At 47.2% G+C, this 10,962-nt stretch overlaps 1 protein-coding gene across 1 annotated transcript; it reads left to right on the top strand.

Annotated features, from left to right (window-relative positions):
- The first annotated feature begins 6,389 nt into the window (after positions 1–6,389).
- On the top strand, positions 6,390–9,642 carry SP5 (Sp5 transcription factor). The gene is made up of 2 exons (XM_061608533.1): positions 6,390–6,754; positions 7,591–9,642. The coding sequence occupies exons 1-2, from the start codon at positions 6,704–6,706 to the stop codon at positions 8,665–8,667; spliced, it is 1,128 nt and encodes a 375-aa protein (XP_061464517.1). The 5' UTR covers positions 6,390–6,703; the 3' UTR covers positions 8,668–9,642.
- The last annotated feature ends 1,320 nt before the right edge of the window (positions 9,643–10,962 follow it).

The raw sequence follows: 10,962 nt of genomic DNA, 5'->3' as shown, positions 1-10,962 counted from the left end.
AGTTGTTATATATCACCATGAACAGCCTGGGCCAAAGAATCTTCTGAAGTCTGAGGTAGTACTGTCTCTTAAACCTTCACCATTGGTTCTCTAGGTGCCCATACACTGAAAATTATAGGGCAAGGTCAGACAGTATGTAGCTTCAGCCAGAACGATTAGCAGGTTCAAGAACCCCACAATGTGTAGATTAATCTGGGTATGTGTACATTGCTACTGTCTAGTGCAGCCTTTCCCAACCAGTGTGCCTCCAGATGTTGTTGGACCACAACTCCCATCAGCCTCAGCCAGCATTGCCAATGGTCAGGAAAGATGGGAGTTGTGGTCCAACAACATCTGGAGGCACACTGGTTGGGAAAGACTGGACTAGTGTGTCAGCATCAGTCCACCCCCATAATATGAAGATGATGATACTTAACTATCTGGTCAGGATTGGATTATTGGGATAATTTATGAGACACACAGAATCATACAGTGGCATTCAATGTTAGTCCTACTCAGAGTAGATCCACTGAAGTTAACAAACATGGATAACTTAGGGTCATTACTTTCAGTGGGTCTACTCTGAGTAGGACTTTGTTGAATACAACCCACAAAATTAGAAGGGACCTCAATTGTAATCTGTCCAACCCTCTGCCAGTACAGAAAATCCACTACTGTAACATCCCTGATAGGTGGAATTGTTTGGTCCCAGCATATAGTCTGAAGGCACATGAGGCCTATAGCTAGACAGGTCTAGATGTGGTCAGTGCCCCAATGGGAGTCCGTGGGAGTCCACATACACTACCTTGGGTTCCATGACAGAAGAAAAGTGGGATATACATGTAAGAAACTAAGAACTTCTGCTTAAAAGCTTCTTATAAAAGAGAATCCATGCTCTTTAGGATCTTAGGAAAAGCACTGTATATATATATATTTATTTGCACTACTCTGTGTGTGTGTGTGTGTTAGGGTTGCCAGGTCCATGGCCTGAGACTGATCCTGTATCTTTAGGAGAAGATCAGGTCAGCCAAGTGCCGGTGTCCTTGCAACTCTGTAATGGGAAAAATCACAAGATGGAATTGTCCCTTCCCCCTGCCCAACTTTTAAAGAATCAGAAGACCTCTTGGAGGCCGGGCCTGGCAACCAAGAGGTCTTCTGTATCTTTAAAAGTTGGGCAGGGGGAAGGGAGAATTCCACCTTGTGGTTTTTCCCATTACAATGTTGCAAGAACACCTGCACTTGGCTGACCTTATCTTCTCCTAAAGATACAGGATCAGTCTCAGGCCAAGAACCTGGCAACCCTAGTGTGTGTGTATGCACGCGCACGTGTGTGCATGCACAAAAATGTTTCCAAGTTCTCCTTCCTTTGCTCAGTGTCCTGAAGCAACTATCCTTCCATGAGGGAAAATTGGCCATCTCTTTGCTCTTTCTCTCTCCAGGTTGCCTTTATCCCCTTTTCCCTGTGGGGTTAAGAAGAAAGGGGGAGAGATACTCCTTCAGGGAAGAGAACACTGCCAAGAAGCCTGAATCATCTACCCATCATATTCTTACTGCTACTGTCTCTGGGGAGGCAGGTCAGTAGCTTCACCTTGCTGCTGTCATCTTTTCACACCCCAGTCGAGGCCACTAGACTCTGGACTTCCAGAGAACATTTTTCTTGTAGCTTCTGTGGCCAAATGGGAAAGAGGGGTGCAAATCCTCATCCTGCTGCTGCTGCTGCTTACTTATGGGGTGTCCTAGATCTGAGCATAGTGAGTTAAGGTTACTCCTAGTCCTCTCTCATATTTACATCACAATCCTAGGCATGTCTACTCAGAAGTAAGTCCCACTGAGCTCCATGGGGCACTCTATCAGGCACATGTGATATGATTGCAACCTCAGGCTGTGATCTTGCACACCCCCATCTGGAGAGTTCTCTTGAACTCAGTGGGGCTTCTCAGTAGACTTGTGTAGGGTTGGGCTATAATTGTCAAGACTCTGCTTTGGTTTTAATTTTTTTTAAGTCCCGGTGTCCTCTCTGTGTCTCTTTTTCTGCTATTGTGTAATGTTGAACTGACATTTGACCTTGATGTACCTTCTAAGAAATTAAAACAAATTTGTGAAATAAATAAATAAATAAATAGTACTGTGATCTTCTAAGACCTTTTTTTTAAAAAACAAACACACAGTTATTTTGATCCTTTCTGCATTAAGAATCTGGTTTCAGGAAAGTGGGTTACACTTCTTTTCCAACACTAATTTAACAGATAGCATATGATTACCACCCTCAAGTTTTCTGTCTAATTTGCTTTGGTCCAAAAATCAGAATCTATTTCTCCCACTTCACACACCCCACTTCATCAAATTTACCCTGCAATCCTACACAGTCATGTAATTCCCACTGAACTCATTGGGATTTATTTCCGAATAGGCACAGATAAGCTTGCACTCTAAGGCTACAATCCAATATACACTTACCTGGGAGTAAGTCCCATTAAACCCAGTGGAGCTTACTCCTGAGTAGAAATGGAGTGCAACTTAAGACTAATCTTATCTACACTTACTTGGGAGTAAATCCCATTGAAATTGGTCTGCTCACTTTGGAGGAAACATGGATCACGTTGAGCTGTGCTTTCCATCTCTGTGGTTTAGAAACTTTATTTCAACCAAGCAACAATACCTCCTGTGGCCAAAACTTCTCCAAAAGTGGTTTGAAGGAGTCCCATTTATCCCATGTAACTTTATGTGATTATTCAAAATGGTTGAACATTTTTATTTATGCGCATCTTGTAAAGCAAATGGCCTTTCATTGCTTAACAGCAACAACCCATTATTGTTGCTCAGTCTCCTTACAGAGACATAGTCTGGATTTATATTAAATTGATAAAGGATGGATGGTGCATCTGCAGATTATTTTTCTGATACGGGCGTTTCCTGTGAGATCCTGCCTGACCGCAACAGACAGCAGCACTTCCTCACTGAGTGTGTGTGCGGGACACAGTGCATTATTGTGGTCCCTCCCTGTTTTGAAGAGATTTCCCAATTCAGTTTAGCCTCCTGCTCTTTCTCAAATCAGAGAGACTGGAGGAAACTGATGGGTTATTGATGAGGAAATCAAACCAGGCCATCTCTTTTGTATTTCCCTGTCACACTCTCTCCCTCCTGATGTTCAATGCAGTGCAAGGAACCTTCTTGATGCCATTGGCCCTTAGAAGATCCTCCATTCTCGCCAGAGGTCACTTTTGTCTGATGTAAAGAGGCTGGAACTCTTTGTAAGGGGCCGTTGGAGCCCTGCGGGGGGGGGGGGATGACAAAATGCTAATTATATGGGGAGGAGAGGACCTAGAGCTTCCTTCTCTAAGACACTGGCTCCATACTCTTACTTGTGAGTAGGGTTGCCAGGTTCAGGGCCTGAGACTGATCCTGTATCTTTAGGAGAAGAGAAAGTCAGTCAAGTGCAGGTGTTCTTGCAATGCTATAACAAGAAAAACCACAAGGTGGAATTCTCCCTTCCCCCTGCCCAACTTTTAAAGATACAGAAGACCTCTTGGAGGCCGGACCTGGCAACCAAGAGGCCTTCTGTATCTTTAAAAGTTGTGCAGGGGGAAGGGAGAATTCCACCTTGTGGTTTTTCCCTTTACAGGGTTGCAAGAACACCTGCAGTTGGCTGACTTTTTCTTCTCCTAAAGACAGGATCAGTCTCAGGCCCTGAACCTGACAACCCTACTTGTGAAGCATACATGCCAATGAAATCAGCAGAGTGCCTAGCCTCCTGTTGGTTTAGAGTAAAACTGAGGTGGCCATGCTTTGGACTGACGTTTGTGCCCATACACACGCACACATGCATAACATATCAGATGGTCTTGTGGCACCTTAAAGGCTAACAAATTATGTCATAAACCTTCATTAATTAAGTAAGAGTAGTCCACTTTGTCACCTACAGGAAATGAATGGGTTTAACAAAACAATTGTCACCTGTCTGTACTTCCTGTGTTTGTTTCCCTCTGACCCTTCTTTTTAACAGTCCCACCCCGAATCATGTAGATTTATACCATCAACTCAGGAAAAACTCTTCATGCTTCTGAAGTAGTCTATTCTAGACCATGAAACTTATGACATAGTAATTTGCTGGTCTTTAAGGTGCCACAAAACTCATTGTTTTGGCTGCAACAGACTAACATGATTAGCTCTCTGGAAATTGATACATAAAACATATACCTTACATGTATCTGTGATATATATTGACAGTAGCAGTCAATGCTAGCCCTACTCAAAGTAGACCCATTGAAGTGAATAGACATGACTGAGGCTGCAGTCCAATACTGGGAGTAAGTTCCACTGAACCCAATGGAACTTACATTGGAGAAGACATGTGCTGGACTTCAGCCTAGTTACACTGCGTAGGACTTGGCTGAATACAGCTTTAGGGTTAACGACTTTTGCCCAACACACACCGAGAGGATGACTGCATTGATCTCTTCCTTTCTTCGTCCCACTTCTGTCTGCATTTCCATATTATCGATCTGATTAAGCAGTTACAAGTCACAAGGCAAAGACCCTTGCTCCCCGCCCTTCCCCCTTATGTAGCGTTTGGGTGGGTGTATGCTCGTCCGGGAGCCAGAGGCCAGACGGGGGCCTTTGCTTCTCCCTGAGATTCCATATGAAGCCGTGGGAGACGACTGGTCCTTTAATCCCTTCAAAGACACCGACCTGATTCAAGCCCCTGCAACTCTTTGGAAGCCTTTGAGAGGCCACGGATTGTTTGTACAGGAAAGCCAGATAAAGATCTCTCTGTGCCGGGTGTTTGAAAAGGCTTCAGTGGCAACGCGACGACAATTGAATCCAACCACTGCTGGACGGCTCAGGTTACCTGAGGGAAGTTAGAGAAATGTCAGCTTGCGGGGAGGCGCAGAGACGCTCTAACCTTCTGACACCCCTCTTCCTCTTCCTCCTTTGGAAAGTTCCCCTTTGTCACGTGTCCAAACGTGAGATGGGTATCGAATCGAGAGTGGACTGTTTCTCCAAGGCGGAAAAGAGACCTCGCTTGATAGGGTAACTGTCCAGGCCGGATATACCAATAACTAATCAGAAACGCCTCGCAAATTGCCTGCCGAACTCCTTGAAGTGTAAGCGGGCCAAAACTCCCTCCCCCCTCAAAAAAAACAAAGCCCTACCAGGATGTTCAACTTTGTGTGCCTACCTCATAGGAAGTGTAAACTGGATTTTAAGGCGATCCAGAATCGAGGAGACAAAAGAAGGCAGCTAACCTGCAACGGTCAAGCTGCGTGTTCTGGGATTCCTCTCTAGAAACTGAAAAAGTTTTGAGAATCACTTCTTAAAAACGGCACTCTTTCCCTTGGCGATAAGAACCGTCGGGTTCCGCTTCTGAAAAAGTATTTGGAAGTAGGGACTTCCGACGGTTTCACTGGAAATAGTTTCCAGGCTAGCGTGTTGTTTGCAGCGTGACACACTCCACTAAAACCTTCAGTGCAAGACCCACTGGTTTCAATGCAACTGACCTTCATTTCCTATCACATCACGCCGACCCCTCCGCGCTCCAGTGCCCACGAGGGGGATAGCGCTTTGAATGTGCTTCAGCTGGGAGTATAATAAGAGGCAGGTCTTTTAAAGTTTGGTCGGAGTTTCCACTCCAAGAATAGTTCAGAATTCATTATATTTTGGAAGAGGGGCGTCTAATATATTGCCAGAAGAAAGCATTTTTCATAACCCGTCTAAACACAGGATTCCCCCCCCAAGTATCAATTAAATCAAATTCATGCCACTAAAAAAACACCACCTATTTTTGGTATTACATTAATAATCATTAACAGGGGAAGAAAGTATTTGCGAATCTCCAGTTTGGAAGCCTTAATTCCAGAAAAGCAATGGAACAGGCATCAAAGGGGGAATCATGCTGTTACTGTTTGCAAAGGATATCTGACTTGTATTCTCCAGAAAATCTGTAAAAAAAACTGTAAAAACTTTCCCAATCGAGCTGAAAGTTACCAATGTACTCAAGTTATTTACAAATAAATAAGTGATCTTTAAGTCAATTTAAGAAACCACAACTATTGACAAACAATATAGTCAAACGGGACCCGCGGCTGATATAACAAATAAGTATTGTCCATTTAGGGGTCTGCTACAAATCCTTAATGGTTATATACTTTTTTTTAAAGGATGGAAAGCTGGGGATGGGGCCAGATGCAAAGTCTTCAGAGTCGAGTGCGAGGGTCTCCAGGCGGTAAGGGGCCCTTTGATCAAGAAAATCCAATTATTTGTGTATATACATTTCCCACACAGTGATTACTTCATTAATTGTCCCGCCTTTATCTCCTCCCTTCCCATCCCCCCTAATAATCAGTTCTTTTATCCAGACCAACAAACACACCATAGGAGCTTTGTGGATTCAAAGGATTTGCTTTCGCTTCTGAAAGAGCCGCTATTCTTTGATGATTGGGTAGCGGCAAACTTCAAAGCCATAAATCTTCCTTCTGACTGGCTGGCGGCCCAGTAAAGTCCTTATCAAATTCTTGGAGGTGATCCTGGTGCAGACAGTCCGCGGAGATCGCGCTGCGCTCGGGCTGTCTGTCTAGATTGGTGGGATCGGCGAAGATAAAGAAATTCGAAAACGGAGAAGGGGGGGAGAGAAAGAAGGAAACGGGGCAGTTTTTCGGCTTCCCCTTGGAGACTCCATGCCGCGGCATTGCTCTCCTGGCCTCTTCTCCCTCCGGACGCGGTAGCCATGGCCGCAGTGGCCGTCCTCCGGAAAGATTCTCTGCAAGCGTTTCTTCAGGTCAGTCGTCCAGCAGGGAACTGGGGAGGGGAAGCGAGCGCTGGGCACCGCAGTGTGTCCGGATGAGACTGCAGGGAGGTAACCAACTTCGAGCAAGTCGTTTGCGCTAGACGGGAAGGGAGGGGAACAAGCGCGCCTTGCTGGAGGGGCCAAAGAAGTTACAAGATCGTGTGCGCCCCTGGAACAGCCCTTCAGAAAGCAGGCTGCGTGAGCAGCTCGACTGCAAGGTACTGCCACGGCGATGTGGGTTTTTAAAAGAGAAGTTTGAGAGGCTTCGGGACTGAGAAGAAACTTATTTACTTACAAATACACGCCCAGTGCTCACTCGAGGGACTGCGCTGTCACCAGCAGAGAAAACTGAAATCTCCGCGGTGGAGCCCTGTTAACATCCCAGCCTCGTTTTTATTAAAGAAAAAGAGACAGTGCGAGCCACAATCTTCAAACGAATGCTTAAAAGGCATCGGAAGTACTTCGGGGAGAATGGCAGGCGGGAAGGGAGGAGCAAACGGAGTAGACGGGTGTGAGGGATACTTCCAGAGCAGTTCGCGTGCGAGACTGCCAAGTTGGCACCGGTTTAAAGGGGGAGACAATATGATCGCGCGCGATGTTGACGCCAGGCATCCCTTCCTAAGTTTTCTGGGAAACTTCCCCGCCCACGTGCTCAGCAACCGGTGCTTTGTGACTATGAGCAGCAAACTTTTTGAAGACGCTACTTGGGACCGAAGGAGGGTGGCAAGTGGTTGTTTATCAGCGAGGTGGGCGGGGAGAAAACCAGGCAATCTGCGCTAGGCAAAAGGCGACTAACACTGTCTCTCTCTCGCTCCTCCCTGCCGCAGGATCGCACTCCGAGCGCCTCGCCTGACGTGGCCAAGCACTCGCCTCTGGCTCTCCTGGCCGCCACCTGTAGCCGGATTGGGCAGCCAGGTACGGCGGGCGCCCCCTCGGATTTCCTGCAGGTGTCCTACGAGCCGAGCTTGGGCTCATCGTCCAGGATCTTCCACCCGTGGAGCAGCGAGATGCCGGCCCACTCCCCGGGCAGCCTGCCCCCGCCGCCGCCAAGCCTCGGACTCACATCGCAGCCGGCCTTCGGGGGCGGCCATGAACTACCGTTGACGCCCCCGGCAGACCCGTCCTACCCCTACGAGTTCTCGCCCGTCAAGATGCTGCCGCCTTCCATGGGCGCGCTCTCCTCCAGTTGCCCGCCGCCGGCCTACGTGCCCTACGCCGCCCAAGCGGCTCTCCCGCCCGGCTACTCCAACCTTCTGCCCCCGCCGCCAGCGCCTCCGCCCTGCAGGCAGCTCTCGCCGGGGCCCGAGGACATCCCTTGGTGGAGCATCCAGCAGGCGGCATCGGGGCCGGGCGGCTGCGCACATCGCTTCGCGGCAGCAGGCGGCCTCCAGCGCAGACTGGTGTTGGCGCCCTCCGAGCTGGCGCAATACCAGACGCAGCTGGCCGCGCTGCTGCACCCCAAGGCGCCCCTGGCGGCCTCGGCCAGGAGGTGCCGGCGCTGCCGTTGCCCCAATTGCCAGGCGGCCGCTGGTAGCGGCCCCGACGCCACAGCGGAGCCCGGCAAGAAGAAGCTGCACGTGTGCCACATCCCCGGCTGCGGCAAGGTCTACGGCAAGACGTCGCACCTCAAGGCGCACCTGCGCTGGCACACGGGCGAGCGGCCCTTCGTGTGCAACTGGCTCTTCTGCGGCAAGAGCTTCACGCGCTCCGACGAGCTCCAGCGGCACTTGCGGACTCACACCGGCGAGAAGCGCTTCGGCTGTGCCGAGTGCGGCAAGCGCTTCATGCGGAGCGACCACCTGGCCAAGCACGTCAAGACGCACCAGAACAAGCGGCTCAAAGCCGGCGTGGGGAGCAATGGACACGCTTGCGCCGTCAAAAGGGAGGAGCCAAGGGACATGTGACTTTTCCTGCAGCGCCGTTCCCCAGTTTGGGCATGGGTATGGGGGGGGGGTCATACCGGGCCTCGGATTAACCCCGCGCCTAGCAGGATCCCCTCTCAGTCTCCACCTTTCAGATTTCGGATCTAGATTCTTGGGGGGCTTTTTGCAGCAAACTGGTTCTCTCGTCGAGAAGAGTCTGGGAAATCCCAGTTTTCCGAATATAAGACGTAGACATTTCTGGGAGAAATTTGCCCATACTTGAAAGCCGTTTGAGAAGGAACCCTAGGCTTGTAATGGATTTTCATGGAGCAGTTGGAGCAGAATCTCTTATCAAATCTAATACCTATATGCCTCCAGGGACGCTGGCGATTTGAATCCTCAGCCTGGGAGATTCCGGCCTTTGGGGCTAGATGCTTTAACATACTTGGTGATTATCCTTGGCCATGAGCAGAAGTGGAGTAACGAAGCCTTACTGTAGGCTAGTCTTAAAGAGATTTGGCCTGTGCTCTGTGGATTTGAAACGGGCATTCAATAAACAGTCTCTCCCCCTCCGTCTGGATTTTTTATTTGTTTTATTCCTCTAGAGTAAAGATACTCCCAGATGCATCACGTATGAGGTTGCCCCAAAGGATGAGGACTACAGTGCCAGGTGTTTGCAGCAATTATTTGGACTAGTGGGTGGACCTCAGCTCAGTTTGGAAACATCTGGTCAAAGTGGGCTGGATTACTATTTTAAATGGAAACAACTGCAGCATTAGCCTGGCTATGGAGGGTCTGACTCCATGTTGTTATAATTTTATGCCTTTCTTCAAGGGAAAAGACCAACCTTTTGTGTACAGCTTATTTAATAGCTTTGTTTGATAAAAATGCCCCCCACTCCTTGTCCTTGGCTCCATATGGGGGCTACAGCATGAGATGTGTCTGTAAAGCGACCTGCAACGGCAGTGTGAAAATAAATACATTAACACTGGGGTCATAGCGAGAAGATCCCACTGAGTCGGTTTTCATTTGATCTTTTATTTCTCCTGAAGGCTTTACAAAATGCCCCAGTATGAACACCATCCTTTTTAAGGGCTTGCTTGGCCCAATCAAAGAAAAAAAATTATTTGGTGAACACTGCAGTGGTTTGATCCACAACCGTATCCCATATTTAGTTTTCTCAGCTTTTCCAACTGATCACTTACGTTGAAATCCAATATGCACTTACCTGAGAGTAAGTCCCATTGAACCCAATGGAGCTTACTTCTGAGTAGACATGTAATGGATGGCAGCTTTAGTTTCACATTGTGGAATGTATTGTCGGGGGAGGGGTGCAGAGGGTTGACTTCATTGTGGCTCCATTATTTCTGGAAGCTCTCGCTGATCAGGGTTAGAATGTTCAAACATAGGAAGAGAAAAGGATGTCTGTTCATTGAATCTCATAATAAAAAGTTGAGTAAATAACAAAAAGCAAGACTTCTAGCAGGATCTTATTCCAAAAGGAGAAACAAATGCCAACTATGATGACAGTCCTTTAGAAGAAATGTGTGTTAGGGCTGCAACCCTAACTTTCCTTGAAAGTAAATTCCATTGAACTCAGTGGGTTCACCTCTGAGTAACATGTATGGGATTCCACTGTCCTATTAAAATCAACAGAACTACTACATAATGGGAACTATCAAGCCAAAGTTTAAGTATTTTTCACCTTCATTGAATTTAGTGCAACCTAACTTTAGCTGGAGCATACTTGATGTTGGTGTCCTGCATATGCCTGCTGGATTTTTTTAAAAAAAACAACTTGTACATGACACTTTGCAAAAGACCCACTTCATCAATTTTCTGTGTCTTCTAGGTTCCACCTACTACACCACTAAAATTCTTTCACATTTCATTGCAATCCAGGCATACTTACCTGGAAAGAAACCTTACTGAATTCAATGAGGCTATCTTCTGAAAAGACACATATTGGGTTGTACTGTCAATTGGCATTTCCCAAGCTTTAAGAGGGAAAAGTCGTAAGAGGAAAGAGAAGAAAACTTTGTTCTTCTGATGCCAGACTGTCAGTGCAACCCCACACATATCTACTGAGAAGCGAGCCCTTTAGGGTTCAATAGGACTTGCTCCCAAGTAAGTGTGTATAGGATTGCAACATTAACATTTTTCAAACAATGTGGATTTTATTTCTGCATTCTAAACATTTATCCAAAAAAAGACTAAAGAAGTGATCCTGTAAAACATGCATAAATATAAATCCACAACAAATCTAGCATTTCCTGTTCTTGGAAGAAAATAATTTGTCGGCTACCCTTTAAAATAAAGGGTAAAGCAATGTTATGC

The sequence above is a fragment of the Rhineura floridana genome, chromosome 2 (genome assembly GCF_030035675.1).
Source record: "Rhineura floridana isolate rRhiFlo1 chromosome 2, rRhiFlo1.hap2, whole genome shotgun sequence".
In the NCBI taxonomy this organism is placed as follows: domain Eukaryota; kingdom Metazoa; phylum Chordata; class Lepidosauria; order Squamata; family Rhineuridae; genus Rhineura; species Rhineura floridana.
The sequence above is the reverse complement of the archived record's forward strand: the minus strand, read 5'-3'. Positions and strand labels throughout refer to the sequence as shown.